The sequence below is a fragment of the Astatotilapia calliptera genome, chromosome 4, assembly GCF_900246225.1.
Source record: "Astatotilapia calliptera chromosome 4, fAstCal1.2, whole genome shotgun sequence".
NCBI lineage: Eukaryota > Metazoa > Chordata > Actinopteri > Cichliformes > Cichlidae > Astatotilapia > Astatotilapia calliptera.
Window position 1 is genome coordinate 274,152 of NC_039305.1, and position 23,665 is coordinate 297,816.

The following is a 23,665-nucleotide window of genomic DNA, read 5'->3' on the forward strand; positions in this document are numbered from 1 at the left end:
TTCTGTGCATTTTTTTTCCGCACTGCATCAAATTAAAGTTGATTACGTCAATTAAGCATCATGAGGTGGAGGGTGGTTCCCTATTTAGTTTTTTTTTTGCTGGGAGTAAATGGTAAATGGTCTGTATAGTGTATAGCGCTTTACTTGGTCCTAAGGACCCCAAAGCGCTATACACTATACACAATCATCCACACATTCACACACACATTCACACACTTCCACAGCATGTCTTTATCCTGTCTTCCTTCTCTCACCCCAACCGGTCGCAGCAGATGGCCCCGCCCCTCCCTGAGCCTGGTTCTGCTGGAGGTTTCTTCCTGTTAAAATGGAGTTTTTCCTTCCCACTGTCGCCAAAGTGCTTGCTCATAGGGGGTCATATGATTGTTGGGTTTTTTTTCTCTGTATCTATGAAGCGCCTTGAGGCGACTTATGTTGTGATTTGGCGCTATATAAATAAAATTGAATTGAAATTGAATTGAATTGGTGATGGCAGCTACATTGTAGCCACAGCGGCCCTGGGGCGCACTGACAGAGGCGAGGCTGCAACCCTATTAGGTTGCTTACTCTTTAAAACACCAGAATAGGGAGGATTGAGCAGGTTTAAGTTTATTAGATTCATCAGTTTTGCTGAACTATGAAATATTTTGGGTGCAGTGTGTTTTTTACATACAGGTATAACAGAATAGCTTTAGTGGGTTTTTTTTTAAACTTGAGTATGAACTTATACAAAACGCAGCAAGATATTAAAAAACAGTTTTATTGATTAAAAAACACTATATCGGATTCATATCAGTATTGGTATCCAAATTTATGATATCGGTATCGGACATAAAAAAGTGGTATTGTGCCATTTCTAGAATAAACATAGTGGCTCGATTATGAACATAAATAACATGAAGTCAAACTTGGGCCATGGAGAAGCTTGTTTCAGGTTTGGGATTGCACACTGTTACTGCTGGAGGCAACAAGAGGCCTGGAAGTGTATCTCTCATTGGCAGTACTATAAAAACTGTAAAGACTAAATTAGCGTGTTCAGCACAAGACTTCCCCAGATGTAGATGCAGAAACGCTTTCTCTGCATTGACAGAATGCCACCTGCCAGAAAGTTGTCAATATACGGAGCACAGTCCTGAACTCTGGCCTGAAACGGATCTGGCCGGCATTGTCATGAACCACGCAGGCCCGGATGTGTGAGGTCAAACACAGTGCATCCAGCAGCGCAGATAATTGTGTCCCCTGGTGTCCACAGCTACTGTGTGTAACTAACTGTGGTGGCCTGCGTTTGGGACAGAGTGCAGGGCACAAAGCTTGATGTGTTGTTGTAACGCAATGTGACGTTTTATATTTACAGGAGACACAGTGACTTAACCAAGAATTAACTACCTTGAGCCCAAATTTTGGGGAGTGGAGGAATCAACAGCTGGTCTCAGCACAGCTGTAGTCAGAGGCAGAATACCAGGGCTGCGATAAGCCCATTAGGCTGGATGCAGACTGGTGTACAATATACACAGAATAACAAAAGTTTGGTTGTCCTCCTTATGAAACTTGTGAAAATGACGAGGATTGTCTCAGTAGGCTGGAGCTTGTTATACTTCATCATGGCTGTATCATTGCATCAGTACAGCTGAGGGTCATGCAGGATTAGAAAACATGACTGCAAATCTAGGGTAGCTGTGTCAGACCATATACCTGTGGGTTTTACTGTAAATGTGGAACAACTGCCAGCAACAACTCCAAATAATCATGTCACTAATAACACACTGCTGCCAGTGTAAGATTAGAGCATTTAGTGAAGAGGACTTCTTGGTTTTTATAATAATACAAATAAACATCTAAACAACATTTGTTTGCCTAAAGAATCGGTTTTGTGCAGGATGTCCAACATCAGCATCTTCAGCCTTCACATAAACTTTGTTCCATATGATGATACAGTGGCTGCTCTGCATGAAGGTGGTAAACTGCTTGATGTCCAATGTAAGCACAGGGGTGGCATGTCGCCTACTAATCAGGACGTTGGTGGTCTGATCCCCGTCTCTGCTCCGATGGATCCATGGGAAAATGTAGATTTTGGGAAAGAGGTAAATGCTGTTAACAACTGCAAACCATCTGTACTCTGCACGGTTTCTGGGGAAGATAATACTGCAGCACTATGGAGACAACATTACACTACACTGTACAACAATGGACCTATGAGTGTATTGACACGTGAGGTATATGAAGCCATTCATAAAGTATTTGATAGTAAGGCCTGTGGTTTGGATCACAGGAAAATCTGAGACATGCTAGTTTAAGGCTAGCTCCTGTTTCAGCCCTCTGTTTCACTGGATCTGTGATCCATGACATTCTCCCACACTAAATGTCTGTATTTTGGTCAAAACTGGAAAAGTGAGCTGGGTGGATAATTATAGGCCAGGATTTTATCTAAGGATCTAGATAAGTGTGTATCTCTTCCCTGGAAAATCAGTTTGGCATCAAGTGAAAGGATGGTACTGACAGTGTATACAAGGAAACTTGTGCAGGCCCAAAAATCAAATTCAAATCAAATTTTATTTGTCACGTACACAGTCATACACAGTACGATATGTAGTGAAATGCTTGGACAACTGCTCGTGACCTAAAGAAAACAAAAAAGGAAAAGGCTATGAATGAGATAGGAAATAAATATGAAAAATTAAAAAGGGTAAATTTAACTAGGAAGGAATAAAATATAAATTAAGGTTAAAAAGGAAATAACTGTACAACACAAATTAGAAGCCATCAGTTCTCGTGTTTAATTGATGCTTCTAAAGCCACAGGTTGACTGGCTTTAGATCGAGTGAACCACGGGAAGCCTTTTGGTGAATTAAACCCACGGGGAGTTCCTGGTTACATGGGGAGGGTTCTCCATCACTGGTGGTGGTGCTCACCCTCACCCATCTGCTGCGGGTGTTTCCCGTTACTCAGCCATCCAAGGAAGTGTGTTTGTGTAAACATTGCGCTGCGTGTAATATTTTGTGTTCGTGTTCTTCAGTAACACGGAGACCAGCTTGAGTCTGCTCACGACCAAGCGCATCAGCCAGAAACGCGGAAGCGTTTCAACACAGCACCGGGGGGAGGTTAGGGGGCGTGGCCTCCCCGCTGGCTGTGGCGGAGCAGGAAGTGAAGGTGAGACAGACGAAGAAGACGAAGGAGTAAGGCACCTTTCAATTGTTTGCCAACCGCCAGTACAACTGTAAGAAAGAAAGAAAGAAAAAGAAAGAAGACGGAGGAGAGCGACGAGCGCCTGCACAGGTACGTGCTGTCCGTCCGCCCGCCCGTGTGTGTCGCGCTGTTTCCGGGTTGGTTGGCAGCTCCGGGCTGGAAACGGAGAGACGGAAACATCATGAAGTGTAGTGCCGGTGTTGTGCCAAAAAGTCATTTCCAATGTTTCCGTGTATTTTTTATGTGTAATATCTTTACGTATGTTGGTAAATAGACTTCGGTGAACAGCGTTTACAAAGGGGTTATATATAAATCTCCAAAAGTTGATTCTGTTCATCTGGACCAGGGCTGCCCAATCCCAGTCCTCAAGAGCTACTATCCTGCAGCTTTTAGATGCATCCCTACTCCAACACAGCTGAATCAAATGGTGTGATTACCTCTTCAGCATGCCATCATGTTTGGCAAAGGCCTGATAACAAGCCATTCATTTGATTCGGGTGTGTGGGAACAAGGACGCATCTAAAAGCTGCAGGACGGTAGCTCTCGAGGACCGGGATTGGGCACCCCTGATCTGGACGTATCGTTTTCTGGGAGAAACGTTTCGTCACTCATCCAAGTGACGTCTTCAGTCTCAGCTGACCGCAGGTTTCAATCTTATAAACAGGACATTTACATAATGACTGAAACCAGCCCACTGAAGGAACAATGGGCTGTGAGGTCAGTTCCTTAATCATAATTATGCAAATTCTCATGACCATTGATCAACAACCACTGATCAAAGACCATGAGTACCATTCACAGAGAGTTGGGGAATTGCTGCAATCACGGCATTGTAAGGTCTGCCCCGGGCCTCCTCCCAGTGGGACATGGCCAGAACACCTCACCCTGGAGGCATCCCTGTCAGATGCCCAAACCGCCGCTACTTTCAAAGCCAGGAAGTGATGTCAGAATGAGGAAACGCTCCAAGACCTTAAAACAGGAACAAATCTGTGTTTTTGGAGCTGTTCCCCTCTGCTTCACTGCAGGTGCTCTGACCTCTGTGCCGGAGGAGGACCGAGCAGCTCAGGAAAACTGTTTACCTGTTTCTGCTGAGAGGAGCAGCTGCACATGTGATGTACTGTTAGCGACTCCAGACCAGCGAGGATCTGCTGGAGCTCAGCTCAGGAGGGAGGCAAAGGCTTATGATCCTGCACAACAACAACAACCATCGTTTTCACACAAACAGAGGACTGTCATGTGATGCGTGTGCATACCTTCATGTTGTTCCACGGGAGTGGACACAGCTCCACACCTGCATGATGAGCTGATGTCTTTTATTGACTAACTGAAGAATCAGAAATGAATCTTTTTGGTAATTATTAAGCAATCATTAATATTCAAAGGAGAAAGCACAACTTGTGTCTTCAATGAAACATTGAAGCAAAAAAGCTTCATTTTGGAATGCTGCAGTGCTACTTGAATGTGGGCGGGGCTTTGCTGTCTTCTGTGACATTCACCTGCGCACGGTGTGAAGGTTTGATGTGACGACTTTATGTTACTGTGACAACAGCACACCTGTGTCAGGTGACCGCGCTCCGTTTACAGCCGTGTTATTTTAGGCCCAGATAACTTCAGACTTCATGGTGCCGAAACACGCGTCTCGGTTTACAGTTGTGAAAAGAAGCTTCGTATAACGATGCGATAAGGAGGTCAGAGCGTACAGGAAGTCAGGGCGAGCTTTAAATGTGATCCAGCCGTGAGAGGAGGGGGGGGCTGTCTCAGGTAACCTGAGCCACAGGTGTGTACCTGCTAATCTTCTTTCTGAGACTGGACGTTGCTGCAGCCCCTCCATTCACCAACAAGCTGCTTTAGCTCCTCCCATTTCTCCGCTGACTGGCTGCTCCTTTATTAACAGTTCAGATTCTCTTGCTCTCTCTCTCTCTAGGGTGTGGAGGATGTGAGTTGTGCCTGAACACTTCAACCTGCTAATCAGATCCAGCCAGTAAACGCTGCGTTCTGTGCAGACACAGAGGAGTCGGGCTGGTTTTATTAGACTTGCTGGATCAGAAGCCAAGTGCTGGACGCGGTCTCGGTGGTTGATGTGGTCCTGATCTGGACCGAGAGACCTGCGAGGATCGGACCCGTCCCGGTCTGAAAGATGGCCGTGCTCCACACAAAAGCTGTGACTGTGATCCTGTCTGTCACTGTGCTGCTGGGGTGAGTTCATGTACTTATACTACAGTTAATACTGCGTTTAATACTACTGTTAATGTGGCGTTTACTACTGAAGCCTCTGTTCGACCTCTGCGATGTCAGCTTTGAGCAGAGCAAACACACGGAGCATGCTCAGGTTTCAGGCGGATCCTGCCAGGTCTGTAGCTCGGTCTGCTCAGGGCGTCTCTCTTTGTTCCCGTCTCTGTGTTCGAGCTTGCAGCGTTGCGTCGTTCAGGGTTCACAATGGCACAAAGCCTCGTGAGTGACAGCAGTTTGTTCAGGTGTGTTCAGGCTGATGACTGAAGCTTTGTGTGTTCGTGCGCTCCTATTGGTCAGCTCTATCGCAAACACCTGATGATCATGTGTACAGTCCAGTAATAGTCTGGTTTTACAGAATGTAACCTCTGACCGAGGCGGCGGTCGAGCCTGAGTGTAGGCGTGTTAGCGAGGAGAGGCGCTCGACCTAATGCCGTTCGGGTTAGGAACATGTTAACGAGCTAAAGGTCTGCTGATTGATTAATGATTGTGTTTGTTTGACCCCACAGGCTGCTGTACTTGTCCCAGTACTACAGGTAACACACACACTCGCACAGACACGCATGATTCCTTCCTGCTAGCTTCCTCTTTGCTAAGTCTCTGACTTTCAAAATAAAAGTCATAGAGCTTCCTGTCTGAGTTTGAACTGCAGCTGAAACGGTCACGTGACCCAGTCTGAGCGCACGAATCGGCGTGAATGTTGGAAGCTGCATCAACACAAACCGAACGAGACGTGAAGCTGTGTTGGATTCATTGGATGATCTGATGATGATGTCACAGCCAGGAAGTGGATTCATGTTAGGGTGACCATGCTTTGATTTCCAAAAAAGAGGACACTTGGCCCAGTCATGACAAACTTTATTAATAGTCTTTGCTTAAAGAAAACATTAACATATTTAAACGAGGCCTTCTCTGTGCAGTTAATGAATGGTGAAATAAAAAAAGTCACATATCCCAGAATTCATAGCGCGGCCCAGCCAATTCCAGTTTTCAACAATGGCGGCCGCTGCTAAGTTTTAAAATTACTCTTATTAATCTTTCTGGGTCACAAAATAAACTTTTAACATATTTTCAGGCAGAAAGTAGCTGTGTAAACTTCAAATATCTGCTCGGTTTATCAAGATATCACATATTTGCAAAAGTGCTCCGACGTTTTCGGAGACGTCTGTTACCCACCAGCTCGATAGCTAGCCGGGAGCTCGAGGGTTACTGGAGCCGCCAAGAACGGCACAACTCCCGGCACATCATTTTCAGACCCCCGCGGTCTTTCGCTACTTAGGTTAAACGTGATATATAAGTCACTTAGATAACTTAAAATGTTATTGTTGGGCTTTGTTTGTGAGGCAATCAGTTTGGCTGAGATTAAAGTTATTAGATCAAATTATATTAAAAAAAAAACCCTTTTTAATCCCCCGGGTGGTTTTCACACAGCTGAATAAACATCAAACAGAAAACTGATTAAACAGACGTGTGAGACGGTCGAGAGTTTACGCCAGTGTCCTGATATATTTTAGACAGCAAGGAGCAGACGGCGAGTTTATTAAACTTCACCCAGACAGCGGTGACGCTAATCTGAAGGCTAGACTGTACAATTTCACAGCCGTTTACTTCCGGCGTACCCGACCTTCTGAGGACCCGCCCACGTAGACCGCGAAGGCCGGGTCCTCAGTATGCAGCAGCCCATGAATTTGGACATGACTAACATGACACTTCCGTGTGCCGGGGCAGCCAATCAGCAGAAAGGGGCGGGTAAAGTGAGAGCTGCCGGTCAGCGCGAGGGCTAAGGAAACCTAACTGGGATTTAGCAATGAGCTAAAGTGGGTGTAACAGGGTTCTGGGGATGTTTGGACCTGCTGGTCCCCGAGCTGCAGCTCGTCCACACGTTTGGCAGCTCTCTGCTCCCCACAGGCAAGCGTGAGAGCCTCCGGAGCGCCTGGATCTCAGATCTGTGAAGTGTTTTACCACTGATGGTTTCCCTGGTTACGTCCCTGATGTGTTTCTCTCTTCTGTGAAAACTTTTTCCATGACCTGATTTCCATTTCACTTTCACTGGCCATGGAAATGAACTCACGCCAGGCTTATGTGTTTCGTGGAAGAGTGACTCACCTGTTTCACCTGTAGCTGCAGCAGCTGCACATCCGTAAGCCACCCCCCTCTCAGTGTTTGACGTGTGTGGTCTGCTCAGCTGATTCCAGCATGTTTTCTCTGCACACCCTGACCAATCAGCTTCACATCCACAGGCACACCGAGGGTGATGAAGGTGTGAAACAGCGCAGGTCTGGGATCAGTGTTCCTCTCTGGGAATGCTGTGACACTTGGCTGATGGTTATGGGGGCGAGGGCAGAGTTAGGGAAAGATGGCCAACGTTGGCTGCAGCAACACCCAAACCTGTTTACTGTTGTTTACTGTCAGCAGGGGGCAGTGTGGGTTAGCTGACTCTGCGAAGTGTTGTTCTTCAGTGTTTGACAGAAACGGCTGTTCAAGGTCAAAGGTCGTTAACAAATGGTAAATGGTCTGTATTTGTATAGTGCTTTACTTGGTCCTAAGGACCCCAAAGCGCTTTACACTATACGCAATCTTCCACACATTCACACACTGGTGATGGCAGCTACATTGTAGCCACAGCCACCCTGGGGCGCACTGACAGAGGCGAGGCTGCCGGACACTGGTGCCACCAGGCCCTCTGACCACCACCAGTAGGCAACTGGTGAAGTGTCTTGCCCAAGGACACAACGACCGAGACTATCGGAGCCGGGGCTCGAACCGGCAACCTTCCGATTACAAGGCGAACTCCCAACTCTTGAGCTACGATCGCCGAAGTTGGAGAAGTGTCTCCATTGTCACGGCGATAACAAGCAGACGTGTCTGATGGCGCATGACCGCGCCCCGTGCTGTGCTGACACGTGATTGGCTTGCACATTTTTTGTTCTGGCTGGTGATTGGCTGTGTGGAATATCTTTGCTTCATGCGCTCACGACAACACCGATAATAAGATGGGAGCGGGTTACCGGGATCTGATCGATAACCGGTAACCTGTCAGAGGTGGGCGGGGCTAACTTTGATCTCTGTGTCATGCAGAGTCTCGCTGTCCTTTGAGGAGAAGTGGAAGACAGTGGAGGCGGGGTAAGTAACAAGAACTCTGTGTGTCTGTGTTTAAGGCGGCACTCATATCTTTTTTTTTGCCTGTCCCGTTCGGCTCATTTGCATCAGAATTTTTGTCTAAAGGCGAAGAAGAAGAAGATGCCCAACGGATTTACTTTACCAAATGGACCATCCCAGCCTTGCCATAATGGTCCATTTGATTCACCTTTTATTGTTTATTTTATTTATTTTCACTTGCTAAATACGGGACAGATTTGACTGGGGAAAAGAAAGAGGGAAAGAAAAACAGCGGAGAAGAGGGACGGGGATAAAGGGCAAAAAAACAAAAACCAACAAAATAAGCAGACAAAAAATGCATCTATCGATCACCTGGATCACCTGTTGAGAAAGAAAAAAGAAAACAAGCAGAAGAGAACAAGAGTAATAGAATAAACAACATCACAATGATATATGGGAATATGACAGTAAATACTAAATATTAAACATTATTGTGCAGCACATAAGATCAACAGAACACAGTGTGCTTTGAGGTAGGAGCCAAAAAGGGTGTAGTTTGTGGGTGTGATCACCCGTGTGTACACCTGTGAGCATGGACGCGCTTGTTTATTTAAAAGGTTCCTTCATGTAATGATCTGCTAGAGGGTGTGGGGGGGCCACAGCCCCGTCCTCCAGGGCATGAAGCAGGTATGGAGGAGATCAAAACTCCAGACATCCAGAGGCCCCCAGAACACAAGAGACCAAGGAAGACCAACAGAGGGGCAGCTGCGCCACTGTCCCAGAAAGAGCTGAGGAGAGTCCCAGATGAGGGCTCACTCAGCAGCCGTGGAGCAGAAGCCAGGGGGAGTTGCAGTGACGCGCCCGTGAGCTCCGCCGGCAGCCAGCTGCGCCTGAGTGACCGAGCCCCAGGCCGAGAGGCCGGGGGCACCCCACCCCCGAAGTGGCCCGAGCGAGCCCCAGGCTCCAGGCCCCGATAAGCGGCCGCCAAGGAGTGAGCCGGTGTGTACCTGGACGTCCATCCCCGGACACAAAGAACCACCAACGCACCGATGTCTGAGGGAGTCCACCACTGGCAGGGGGAGTGGTGGGGGGGAGATAGGCCTCCATACCTTAGAGGTCCTGAGGTGTCCCCAGAGAGGTGGCGTCTGATACCCAACCTGACATATAGACACAGACATACAGGCACACACAGATACAAACATCCATTGGTTAAAATGAGTCATGAATGTAGCTCAGAGGACTCAGAGATGTACCACAGGCCTTCAAGCTGGCAGTAGCTAGACCCAAAGAGCCAGCGCTCTTAGCTAATGACAGGCCAGATCCTTGAAAGAGTCACACAGCTAACAGGTGTTACAGGTGCTGCAGTGCTTTGAAACAGATCTACAGTCGTATGCAAAAGTTTGGGCACCCTTGATAATTTTCATGTTTTTCCTTCATTGGTTGTTTGGATCAGCAATTTAATTTAAATATATCATATAGCAGACAAACAGTGATATTTGAGAAGTGAAATGAAGTTTATAGGATTTACAGAAAGTGTGCAAAAGTTACTTACCGTATTTTCATGACCATAAGGCGCACTTAAAAGTCTTAGATTTTCTTCAAAAAGTGCGGCGCGTCCTATAGTGCAGTGCGCCCTGTGTGTTGTAAGGAGGACGTAGTAGAGAACACCATGAGAACGTTAAAGGGTGAAGTGTGGGCGTTGATCGTATATACCGGGACAATCGCACATACCTGTATAAAAGAACAGGTATGTGCATTATGCAGGACATCGTTGTTTTAACAACCCTGAAAATGGCAAAGAGACACGCTTACGAAGCACAGTTTAAACTGAAGGCCATCAGCTACGCGGAGGAACATGGAAATCGAGCAGCGGCGAGAGAATTTAAGATTAACAAATCGATGGTTCGCAAATGGAGGAAGCTGGAAAACAAGCTCCGGCAGGTCAAGAAAACGCAGCTGAGTTTCCGCGGACATAAGGCGAGGTGGCCTGAGTTGGAGGAAAGACTCGAGCGGTGGATCATCGAGCAAAGAGCGAGCGGGAGAAGCATTTCGACAGTCACCATTCGGCTAAAAGCAGTTTCACTAGCTGAAGAGATGAACATTGAACATTTCCAAGGAGGTCCGTCTTGGTGCTTTCGTTTTATGAAACGGTGCCATTTTTCCATCCGGACCAGGACTACGGTAGCGCAGCAACTTCCAGCGGATTATAAGGAAAAGCTGGCCATCTTCCGCTCCTACTGCAGCAAACACATCGGCGACAAAAACATCCAACCCAGCCACATCACAAACATGGACGAGGTCCCGCTCACTTTTGACATCCCGGTGAGTCACACTGTGGAGAAGAAGGGGACCAGCACGGTAGTGATACGCACAACGGGGCACGAAAAGTCTTCTTTTACTGTTGTGCTTGGCTGCCATGCTAATGGACAGAAACTGCCGCCTATGGTGATTTTTAAGAGAAAGACTTTGCCTAAAGAGAAGTTTCCAGCAGAAATCATCATTAAGGCAAATGAAAAGGGCTGGATGGATGAGGAAATGATGAAAGAGTGGCTGAGGGAGGTGTATGTAAGGAGACCAGGTGGTTTTTTCCACGCATCACCATCGCTGTTGATCTGTGACTCTATGCGTGCCCATCTCACAGCCGATGTGAAAAAACTTGTGAAGCAAAGGAACTGTGAGCTTGCTGTCATTCCGGGAGGCCTGACAAAGGAACTCCAACCGCTGGACATCGGTGTGAACCGCCCGTTCAAAGTAAGGCTGCGAGCAGCCTGGGAGCGATGGATGACCGGTGGAGACCACAGTTTCACTAAGAGTGGAAGGCAGCGCCGGGCGAGTTACGCCACAATTTGCCAATGGATTGTAGATGCTTGGGCTAACATGTCTGCTGGCACTGTTGTTCGAGCTTTCGCAAAAGCCGGCATCGTTTCCGAGGAGCCGCACAGCACGGAAAGTGACTCTGACAGTGAAGAAAGTGAACTTGGCATGTTTGATGGAGATTTAGCGCAGCTGTTCAATTCAGACACAGAGGATGAGGACTTCCATGGGTTTGATTGATGATAAAAATTTGTTTTGCTCCTGCTTTATTTTTAAATACGCACACTTGTATGCTTGTGTGTTGTTGATGATGACGATTACCGGCAATAGAAATGTGAGTAAGGTACCGAATTCAGGTTTGCTCCCGCTTTATTTTTAAATACGCATACGGTACTTGTATGCGCCCTATGGTCCAGTGCGCCTTATGTGTGTGTTAAATACAGTAAGGGCACACATAACTGAGACTGCGCCTTTTAGCACAGTGCCCTTATGGTCGTGAAAATACGGTAAACTAAATTAGGCAGGTGCATAAATTTGGACACCCCCCAACAGAAAAATTGCATCAATATATTTAGTAGTTAGAGCAGGGCGATATGGCCAAAAATATTTATCACAATATATATTTGAAAATTTGCGATAATGATATAATTGATGTGAGACAAAATACAACTCCACAACTTTACTAGTGCAAAAAAACACCTTCCATTTATTTTACTTAAACAAGCAGCTGTTTTTTGAGTGCATTAAAGCTATATAAAAATTTAACAGTGCAAATGCAAATTTCTTGCTGAAGGTTTAACCAAAAGGCATTTCCAGTAGAAATGTGCTGACATATCCTGAGTTAACCATGTATAATATCCACTGAAGTTAAAAAGAGGTGCTTTGCAACATTAAACTGCAGTGTGCCAAATAAAAAAAGTCAAATACGTTTTTTTCGGACCATAAGGTGCACGGGATTATAGCGCACATTAAGCGAAACAAAGGAGTCAGATAAATCGAACTTTGTTGTTGCAGTATATTAATGACTAACCTCGTATTGTGGATGGATTATCTCAGTTGTTCTGACTGAAGTTTGGTCCGTTTACAGCATCCTGCCATGCGATTGCATTTGTCCCTAACCATCAGGAACCCTCACGTTAACTTTTATCAAGTGGAAAAGTGTTAGCGTTCATCCTCCAGCTTCACTGTGTTTATGTTATGCTAACATAGCTGTGTCGCTAGCGATCACATAGCACATCATTATATAGCAGCTAGCCCAACTTCAGTAACCCTACAAACGTCACTGCTGTTTAGTTTTCTGTCTTCATTTATGTTGGAAGTGACAGCAGAGCAGTATGATTAAATTTTTTGAAAAATCTCTGTCAGAACATGCTATATCATGCTTGGGTAACAAGCGAAACTAGCGAGCTAACGTCCTGCTAACTTCTAACTCCGTTAAATGTAATAAATTTTGTTTACGAGCACCTTAGTCCAACAAATACGGTAATAACGACGGCCCGCTTGCACGTTCTACAAAAAAATGTGCTTTGTTGTGTATCTGATGGACAAACACGAAAAACCAGTTCCACATGAAGTTGCAGCATTTTTACAAACCAGTTCTGGTTCATTCGTTTCACTCAACAATCGGCCATCTGCGTATGAAAACAAAGGCACTGCGCATGAGCGTTTTACCAATATTCTATCATGCATTCAGCGGTATAATATGGCCCAGCCCTATTGAGTAGATCCTCCTTTTGCAGAAATAACAGGCTCTAAACACTTCCTGTAGGTTCCAATGAGAGTCTGGATTCTGGTTGAACGTATTTTGGACCATTCTTCCTTACAAAACCTCTCCAGTTCAGTCAGGTTTGATGGTTTCCGAGCATGGACAGCCCGCTTTAAGTCACACCATAGATTTTCAATATTATTTATTTCTGGGGACTGAGATGGCCATTCCAGTACATTTTTTTTGATCCTCTGCTGAACGCCTTAGTAGACTTTGAGCAGTGTTTCGGGTCGTTGTCTTGTTGAAATATCCAGCCCCAGCGCAACTTTGTGACTGATTCTTGAACATTGTTCTCAAGAATCTGCTGATATTGACTGGAATCCATGCGACCCTCAACTTTAACAAGATTTCCAGTCCCTGCCCTGGCCTCACAGCCCCACAGCATGATGGAACCACCTCCACATTTTACCGTGGGTAGCAAGTGTTTCTCTTGAAATGCTGTTCTGTTTCCACCATGCATACCTTGTTATGTCCAAATAACTCCGTTTTAGTTTCATCAGTCCACAGCACCTTATTCCAAAATGAAGCTGGCTTGTCCAAATGTGCTTTAGCACAGCGGTCCCCAACCTTTTTTGCGCCACGGACCGGTTTATGCCCGACATTATTTTCACAGACCGGCCTTTTAGGTGTCACGGATAAATACAATAAAATAAAACTAGTACCGGTACCGAAAAAAAAGAAGATTTATTCATAACACACGTGAAAAGACCCAAGAAAACCGAGTTAACGCTTAAAAACAATAACAAAACAACGCTGAAAACCGCTAAAAACCCTGAAAACCATACATTTCACACCTGAGCCTCAACTCTCGCGGCCCGGTACCAAACGACTCACGGACCGGTACCGGTCCGAGGCCCGGGGGTTGGGGAACGCTGCTTTAGCATACCTCAAGAGACACCGTTTGTAGCATGTACACAGAAAAGGCTTCTTCTGCATCACTTTCGCACACAGCATCTCTTTGTGCAAAGTGCGCTGAATAGTTGAACGATGCACAGTGACTTCATCTGCAGCAACATGATGTTGTAGGTCTTTAGAGCTGGTGTGTGGGTTGACTGAGACTGTCCTCACTATTCTTCGCCTCCTGCTTATCTAAGATTTTCCTTGACCTGTCACTTCCGGTGACAGTGGAAACTGACAGCTGAATTCTCCGAGACAGTTTTTTGTATCCTTCCCCTAAACCATGATGTTGAACAATCTTTGTTTTCAGGTCATTTGAGAGTTGTTTTGAGGCTCCCATGTAGCCACTCTCGAGAGAAGATGCAAAGAGGAGGAAAACTTGCAATTGGCCACCCTAAATACCCTTCTCATGTCTGGATTAGTAATAATAATAATGGATTGAATTCACAAAGTGCTTTACAACTCCACTATTCATTAACTCTCACATTCACACACTGGTGGAGGCAGCTACAGTTACAGCCACAGCTGCCCTGGGGCAGACTGACAGAAGCGAGGCTGCCATATCACGCCATCGAGCAACCAAGACAGACAGACAGACAGAGTTGGGAATCGAACTGGCAACCTTCCGGTTACAAGATGAGCTTCCCAACCCCCTGAACCACAGTCACTTGTGTATGTAGGTCAAGGGTCAATGAGCTCACCAAACAAATTTTATGTTCCAATAATTAGTGCTAAAGGTATTCAAATCAATAAAATGACAAGGGTGCCCAAATTTATGCACCTGCCTAATTTAGTTTACGTAACTTCTGCACACTTTCTGTAAATCCTATAAACTTTATTTCACTTCTCAAATATCATTGTGTTTGTCCGCTATATGATATATTTAAATTAAATTGCTGATCCGAACAACCAATGATTTATGAAGGAAAAACATGAAAATGATCGGCGGTGCCTAAACTTTTGCATACCACTGAATGCAGGGCCGGATCTACAGGGGTGGCGTGTGCCACCCTACAAAAATCTCTTGCCACCCCAGTTTAGCATACAATTAAAATAAGCTACAGTTAACATTGCCTATAAATCCTAAAACTGAATACAAAGTGTGTGTCCCCCCCCAACCACCATTAACAGTGGTTCAGCCCATAGCGCAGACCGGCTTTACTGTTTGTTGCTACTGACAACAGGCAGTAAAGCTGGTTTCAGCATGGGTGGTTGGTTGTGACACTTTAATGGGGGGGTGTTTCCTGTTTTAGCAGTTTGGTGGTTGTTGAAACAGTTTTGTGAGCTTCAACCTGAGATTCTGGCGTTTCTGGTGAAATACATTTATTTTTAAATCATTCAGGATTTAATGAATCGATGTCGCTTTACTCAAGTTAAAATTGATTTTAATCAGAAATGTGATTTTAAACCCAGCCCTACTCACTGTCCATTCACCTATGCTTTCAAATGTATAGACAGGTAGGCCTACAGGAATGTGTGGACCACAGCCAATCACAGAGGTCCCGCTCTCTGATTGGCTTTGACCACGATGTGGGCATAATGTGTGTCTGTTGTTGACCACGCGGAGACTTTCAGAGTTTTTTTAACGGCTGGTTGCACCGCTGCGACCAAGGATGTTTTTTTTTAGTCGCACCATTGAGGAATTAGTTTCCAGTCTAGAGCCCTGTATGACTCTCCCTCTCTTCCACAGCATGTCTTTATCCTGTCTTCCTCTTCTCCCCCCCCCCCCCCCCCCCCCCCAACCCGGTCGCAGCAGATGGCCCCGGCTCTCCCTGAGCCTGATTCTGTCGGAGGTTTCTTCCTGTTAAAAGGGAGTTTTTCCTTCCCGCTGTCACCAAAGTGCTTGCAAATAGAGGACTGTCTGATTGTTAGCTTTTCCCTGTGTTATCGTAGGGTCTTAACCTTACCATATAAAGCACCTTTGCTGATCTGTGGAACTTGGTCAGTCCAGTCTAAAGGTGTTTTTAAGGGTAACAAACAGACACTGTGTGTGTGTGTGTGTGTGTGTGTGTGTGTGTGTGTGCTGCAGATCTGCCGTTGAAACCACCACGTTCAGTCAGCCTGGTATTGATCTCCACCTGGAGTCTCCTGAGCAGTAAGTACTGTCCTTTCTACTCAGCAGCTTCACTCTGTTGCATCACAGTTTTTCTTCCCCCAAAAGGCAAACAGCTGCTGCCGACATGAGTAGATCTGATCGTTCTTTCTTGGATGAAGGGTTACTCTTTTACTGGATATTCTCATAAATTAGCAGGGTTAGAACAGCTGTCATGACGTCATATGTGTGTTTTGTAGTCCATTTTTTGCTGAAGTTAGTTTGTTCTGATATCTGAGCACCGCCCTGCTCGCCTCTTATTCCTTATCAACTTTTCTAGCTGATGAAGTTTTCATCAGGTCATGGAAAGGTAGTGAAAGAGGCAGTTTGAAACGGTCCTCATATTTGTGAAATGTGTGACGGCTGACACCTGCTGGTCAGGAGCAGGAACTGCATGCATGTGACTGAAGATCATGGATCTTTCCTTTCATTCTGCTCCTTCAGGATCTGGATCTAACTCATAAATGTATTCCCAAAAGGTTGGTTCTGTTCATCTTTTCATAATCATCAGGTGACTCCTTCAGTCTCAGCTGGCTGCAGGTTTCCAACCTTATAAACAGGACATGAAACCAGCACCACTGATTTACAATGGGCTGTGAGGTCAGTTTATGATCATTAACATGCAAATGGTCATGACCACTGATCAGTGTCCACGAGTACCATTCACAGAGAGTTGGGGAATGGCTGCAGTCACAGCATTGTAGGATGGTGACAGATGTACCCTTAGGCCCCTCCTCGATTCAGAGATGGTCTTTTCATGTGAGGAATCTCCCACTGAAAACATCCAGATGAACAGAATCAATTTTTTGGGATTTCCTTACCTGCATGATTGAGCGTGCATCAACTCCTCATAAATGTGTCCCTTTTGCAGCGCTCCCTGCTGGACAAACTGAACGCGCTTGGCTGCGTTAGGCTCGTGATGTTGGCTCGTATTGAACTTTAACCTCTTTGTTTCTGTGTTTCAGTCTGAAGTACAACCAGCCCAGCATCGTGCACGGGTCAGTGTCTCTGCTTCTTTATGTCATCAGGGCTCTAGACTAACTTTTTGCCATGGGCGTACCGGCACAAAAGTTAGGCGCACACAAATTTTATAATAATTTATATAGAGCTGGGCGATAGAACGATAACGATATGTATCGCGATATAACTTTTACTCGATAGAGAAATTAAGCTATCGCGATAGACCTCGCCGCTCTTGTCCTCTTAAAAAAAAAAAAAAAAAAAAGGGTCAGCCGATCCAAATTAAGTAGCGCAGAGCTGAACCAATCACAGCCGCAGCGTCACGTCGCGTGACTTGCTACATACAGCACAAGTGCCAAGCCGCACGTGTGTTTGTTTGGGAAGCAGCCAGCGCCTAATGGAGGAAATGAGTGTGCCGACTAGAAAAATCAACCGAGCGTGACCGAAGAGAAAACAGATGATGGTTCCAACGCCGGAGAGATTGTCGAACGGAAGAGCCATAGAAGCTCCGTAGTGTGAAGGTATTTCGGCTATTTCAAGTCTGACAAAAAACAGAGTAGCGTGCACTGTAAATGTGCCGAAAGCAAGTCTGGAAATACAATAAACTGGTGCATGCGTCACACTGCGCCACGTTATTGTTTCGGTGAAATGAATTTCTACAATACTGTTAATTCTACTCTCTGCAGTGTTTAAATGCTTACATATACACACAGTTACTGTCCCTCCACACATACGACTCGGTTCTGCTTCTATGCCCCAGCTTTGTTTACTTTTTCCCACCGAGGCTTCTAGACTTCTGATTGGCCAACATTTCTGCACGGTTAGGAATCTAGCGCCACCTGCTGCTTTGGCATGTTCATAGCAGCGTTTTCCTTCATTTCTGCCTTTATGTGTGGACGGGATTATTTTTTAAAACGAAAACGGAAAATCTCAGTTTTCAAAAATACCCGTGTACGTGTGGACGTAGCCTCAGTCTCTGACTGGAAGCGCTAATTCGTCATTCGGCTTTTGTCAGACTAAAGTAACTGTTAAAACTGTTTGAAAAGCTAAGCTATACAACAAGGAGAGATCGAGAATTTCCTTTTAGTTCTCAGTTTATTTGATATTGACAAAAGTTAGTCAATTTTGTCTGTTCTTCTGTAAAACAAACTAAGATTTATTTTTAGAATTAATATTTTGTTTCTAAGTGGAATTGACAATTTAGTCTGTTTCATTTGTTCTATTTTGAAACTTAAACGCTTTAGCGGCTGCCTTTTGTGTAGTTTGCAATATTTGCCTTTATTTATCTGAAAAAGTCTCATGTTCCTTAAGTACATCTACCCTATTGAACTTATTATGGGAAATAAATATTTAAAAACAAGCTGCTGATTATTTCACATTTTACTTGTGAGCAACGGCACATTTAAATCTTACAAATATAGTTATTTGGCTGATATCGTGATAGATATCGTTATCGCCTGAAATGAAAAAAACATATCGTGATATGAAAAAATCTCATATCGCCCAGCTCTAAATCTATATAATATAATGTGTTTTTCTGGATACACTGTGCTTTTTCAGCATTCAAAGATTGATGACACCGTGTCAGAGCACTGGCTATGAATTTCAGAAGGATCAGGCCTTAACAGAAAAGTTAGCAATAGTTCTTTTCCTATTACAGCTACATCCACTTCTGTCGTGCCTAGGCTGCTCACTAGGGCTGGGTATCATCACTGATTTCTATAATCCATTCGATTCTGGTTTTCAGAGTCCCGATTCGATTCAACTTGGCCTCAGACAGTCAGAAATATTATAATTCTGTTCATTTATCAGCACTGACTTCATCAGAATTGTGAACATCACAGCAGATGCCTTTGTGTGAAAGTAACTGAGAATAAAACACAGAAAAACATGAAGGAGATTTTCCTGGTCTGGCTTTTTATAGCAGATAACCTTAAAAATATTCTACAATGTTCTGCATATAAAGTTTAAATTTCTTCAGTATTGAACAACAGAAAAAACAGGCTTTCTTGTCCGAGGTCATTTAAGTGAAAAAGAAAAAGACAGCAGCCACAGCGCTGTAAACAACGGTAGACTGGTGGGTAATAAGCGAATGAATAATACAGAAAACAGAGATTGGAGACGGGAACTGTTCTTGAAGTACAGAGAGAGAGAGAGATAGAGAGAGCTAGCTGTGCATGGAGTGTGATTTTAATAGTCGTGGAAGCAAAACAGCAAAATTCATGACGACATTGATCAAATGTGAAGCGCAGTTTGCTTTTGGTTGGAGAGACAAAACCTGCAGCTCAGAATCAGCGCAAAAAGACGTAAACACAGCGCGGACCGGACACATCGGATTCGCTGAGCTCCGACAGCGTGTCCGTCTGCGGGCCGTCGGGTGAGAAAGCCGAGAAAGACGAAGCTGATTCTGATGCGTCGGGTCTGTGTTTGCGTCTTTGTGTGGAGTCCGTGTACCTGCTCTCATCTGCTGTTTGGTTGTTGTTGAAATGGTTTTGTGAGCTTTAATCTGAGAATCTGGCGTTTCTGGCAAAACACAGTTATATTTAAAAGTCGATTCAGGATTTAATGAATTGATATCCTTTATTCAAGCTACTCACCTCCCACTTCCACCTGCACTTTCAACTGGACCATGGCCAATCAGAGAGGTCCCGCCCCTGACTATCTCTGATTGGTTTAGTCCACGATAGGGGCAAAATGTGTGTCTGTTGTTGACCACAGGGAAGGTTGCAATATTTTTTTTAGTCGCACCACTGAAAAATTTGGTCGCATTTGCGACCAAATTGGTCGCACTCTAGAGCCCTGGTCATGATGTTTGTACTTTTGATAAATATGATGATGATGGTGGAGATGATGATGCCGTGTCTCTGTAATGGCAGTCGTACTGACGTGGTGACGGTGACGCCGTGGTTGGCTCCGGTGGTCTGGGAGGGAACCTTCAACCCGTTTCTCTTGGACAGCATCTACAAAAGGAAGAACATCACCATTGCTGCCACAGTCTTCGCTGTCGGAAAGTAAGTGTGACATCACAACGCTCCGGTTTCCCTGCAGGCCTAAAAGCAGCGTCTCTGGCTTTACCTTTGACCTCTCCTCTGCACAGGTACATCATGTTCCTGAAGGACTTTCTGCAGACGTCTGAGGAGCACTTCTTCGTTGGCTTCAGGGTGGACTTTTACGTGTTCACTGATCGCCCTAACGAGGTGCCCAAAGTGAACATGGCGGCCGGCAGAATGGTAAACGGATCCTGTAACCAAACGCAGCCTCTTGGCGGATTCTTTGTTTTCTGACTCTGCCTCCTTCCTCCTCTTCCTCCTCCAGCTGACGGTGCGCTCGGTGCCCAGCTCAAACCGCTGGCAGGAGATCTCAGCTCGCAGGATGGAGATCATCCAGAACCTGATCGAGAAGAAGCTTCAGAACCGCGCCGACTACATCTTCTGTCTGGACGTCGACTCAAAGTTCCACGGTCGCTGGGGGGCCGAGTCGCTGGGAGGACTTGTGGCCGTGATCCATCCAGGTCTGTTCTCCCGCACTGCCACGAAACCGTACAATAACGAGTTCGTGGTCGACGTTTCAGCTCGATCAAAAACACCCCACACACACATCCGAGTATTCCCACATCTGTAAACATCAGCAGAGAACCTCCAAAGAAACAAAGTCTGGCTGTGGGTCTCCATGGTGACCGCCGGCCAAATGTCTCGCTTCAAATTCAAATTCAAATTTTATTTGTCACGTACACAGTCATACACAGTACGATATGTAGTGAAATGCTTGGACAACTGCTCGTGACCTAAAGAAAACAAAAAAGGAAAAGGCTATGAATAAGATAGGAAATAAATATGAAAAATTAAAAATGGTAAATTTAACTAGGAAGGAATAAAATATAAATTAAGGTTAAAAATGAAATAACTGTACAACAAAATACACAATATAGAACTATATAAGAATGTATGAAGAAATCTAAATATAAATAAATATATACACAATAACAGCAGCTGTACAAGTATTAACTGGAAATGAAGAATATAGTGACCAGTGTTGTGCAAAAACAATGTCCAGAATGTCCAGTGTGTGTGTAAGAACCATATGTGTGGGTCAGTACTGTGTGGTGGTGTGATTGAGAGACCGTATCGCCTGCGGGAAGAAGCTCCTCCTCAGTCTCTCTGTGTTGGTCTTCAGGGAGCGGAATCGCTTTCCTGACCTCAGCAGAGAGAACAGTCTGTTGTTGGGATGGCTGAGGTCCTTCACGATCTTCCTGGCCTTGGTCCAGCACCGCCTGCTGTAGATTGAGTGCAGGTCAGGGAGCTCGGAGCTTATGGTCCAGGCCAGCATTTAGGGTCAGAGGTTAAGGCTGTTTTGGTGTCTTAGGATGTTTTTACTGAAACATGCCAATGTCTGACCTTTGACCTATGACCTTAACGCTGTATTTTAATTTATTTTATTTATGATCGGAGCAGAATTGGCTGAAATCGTTGACTTCTGTACAAACTCTCCCATCACACAGAATTTGAACATAATATCTTGAAAACTGTGGACACGAGTGCTAACAAGCAGACAGATTACATCATCCCTCCTGTTGGGGCGAGAATTTCAGTTTAAGGCACATGCTTCAAATCACAAGGTCAAAAACAGGCATTACGTTTATGGCATACTCATATGAAAACAGAAGAGGTACAGAGACATGAACCCTAAAATAACAGCTTGATCTCCTCAGAGTACATCTCAAAAACTCAGGCCAAATTCTGAAAAAGATTTCAGGTGCGTTCACTTCTGCTTTCTGCGGCTTTGTTCTGCCCTGAACTTTTAGTGACATCGCTCCCACCTGTGTCTGCAGGTTACTACAGAGATGACCGCAGCAGGTTCCCCTACGAGCGGAGTCCTGCGTCCAACGCCTACGTGGCTCCCGGGGAGGGGGACTTCTACTACTGTGGAGGGGCATTCGGGGGGTTGGTGGAAGAAGTTCACCTGCTCGCCAAAACCTGCCGCAAGAACTTTGAGGACGACGCCAAGAGGGGCATCGAGGCAGCTTGGCAGGAGGAGAGTCACCTGAACAGGTAGGAAAGGTGGCTGGGCAGGTGCTGGATGTGCTGGTCCTTGTTGTTATCGTTAGATGATTCTACTTCCTGCTTCTTTACTCAGGTATATGTGGATCAACAAACCCAGCAAGGTGCTGTCACCTGAGTACCTATGGCAGGACTTCAAACCCAAAAACCCAGAGGTCCAAATCATCAGGTTCTCCGGCGTCATCAAGAACTACGCCAACATCCGACCCAACTGAACCAGACCAAACTGGACTGAACTGGGTGAAATGAGCCAGTGTGTGTCTGACTTTGGGAAAGGCCTCGCGCATCTGACCTTCACCCATAATCCTTCTCAGGAATCATTTTTAACCCCACCCCCAGACCTGCTGGATTACCTCTGCTGAGCATGTGCAGTTTGTAAACAATTTATGCTGTTGAGTCATAGAAATGTCCCGCTCTCAGCCCCCCTGAGGTCTTTGATCAAATTCATGGAGCTGCCTCTAGTTCCCCCGATTCTGAGTTTCTTTGTGTTTCCTGATGTTTGTGTTTGATTTTTTATAACTTTTCCTACACGTGGAGCCGACAGGAGGCTCAGCTTCAACTGTCCAGGTAAACTTTGGGCTGTTAGGTGTGGGTTTGCTGCTTGTGTTTGACTGCAAAACTGTGATGTACCTGCATGTTTTTACCCACAATGCATTTTTCTAGCCTGACCGAGAGTCTCTTGGTGTGAGAAAGTGAAGGTGCACACCTCAGTGTGCTTCTCGTCCTGACTCGCTCACCATCTCAGGTAGTCTGTGTGACTTTTAGCTTACCTGAAGGACCAAGTGGACGCTGAAGTGTTCGTTGCCCATTCACAAGTCACAAGAACCACCAGACATGCACACCGGGACCACCTGAGGGTCTTCACGCTAACGATGCTCGAGGTCCCGTTAACAGTTAGTAACCTGTGGGCTGTGATGGGTGGCGAGCCACAGGAGAAAGGTTTAGGGTCATGTGACAACACCGGGCAATACATAGGGGTAGTAAATGTAGGCACGTGACAGTTTCAAAGCTTTTATTTTGAAACGTGAACATGTTGCTGTGGGGCAGGGATCGTTCTTGGGTGCCTTTTAGCTCAGGTGCACAAACACACCTGCAGCAGGTGTGCCAGTCTGAAACGGGTCTCTGCAACATTTAACCTTCATTTCCTCTGTTGTGCTGTACATTAAGGTCCTGCGTGATATTCTCTGTGAGGGAAGCTGCTTCAGTTTATTCAAAATAAAAGTATCCGATGAACATTTTATTAGTTTTTTTTTTTTTTTTTTTTAATTCAAGCATATATTTTGCATCTTTCAGCTTGAAGCTGCTTTTTAAGCTCCATACCTCTGTAACCCGCTTTTTAGACTGTGGGCTGGGTTCTGGTTCTAGTTCCCAGACTAAACTGTCCCATCTGATTCTGATTCTCTTTGGTTCCAAATTATTCTCCATGAGGAAGAGGAGCTCCTGGACTCACTGGCAGCTGATGCCTTCTGCACACCTGTACCAGCTCAGACTTGACGCCGGACCAGGAATCCTGGACTGGGCAGTCTATAGATACCTGTTGCACACCTCTTCAGAACCACAGACATCATCTCG

At 45.4% G+C, this 23,665-nt stretch overlaps 1 protein-coding gene across 2 annotated transcripts; it reads left to right on the forward strand.

The window, feature by feature from the left end:
• The first annotated feature begins 2,988 nt into the window (after positions 1–2,988).
• Positions 2,989–23,331, forward strand: LOC113020102 (globoside alpha-1,3-N-acetylgalactosaminyltransferase 1-like). Of its 2 annotated transcripts, XM_026163786.1 has the most exons (11): positions 2,989–3,270; positions 5,105–5,376; positions 5,919–5,945; positions 8,488–8,532; positions 16,014–16,079; positions 17,042–17,074; positions 19,913–20,047; positions 20,134–20,266; positions 20,352–20,547; positions 21,865–22,084; positions 22,170–23,331. In XM_026163786.1, the coding sequence occupies exons 2-11, from the start codon at positions 5,318–5,320 to the stop codon at positions 22,306–22,308; spliced, it is 1,053 nt and encodes a 350-aa protein (XP_026019571.1). In that variant the 5' UTR covers positions 2,989–3,270; positions 5,105–5,317; the 3' UTR covers positions 22,309–23,331. The 2 variants fall into 2 exon arrangements, with proteins under 2 accessions (XP_026019571.1, XP_026019572.1); XM_026163787.1 differs by lacking the exon at positions 8,488–8,532.
• The last annotated feature ends 334 nt before the right edge of the window (positions 23,332–23,665 follow it).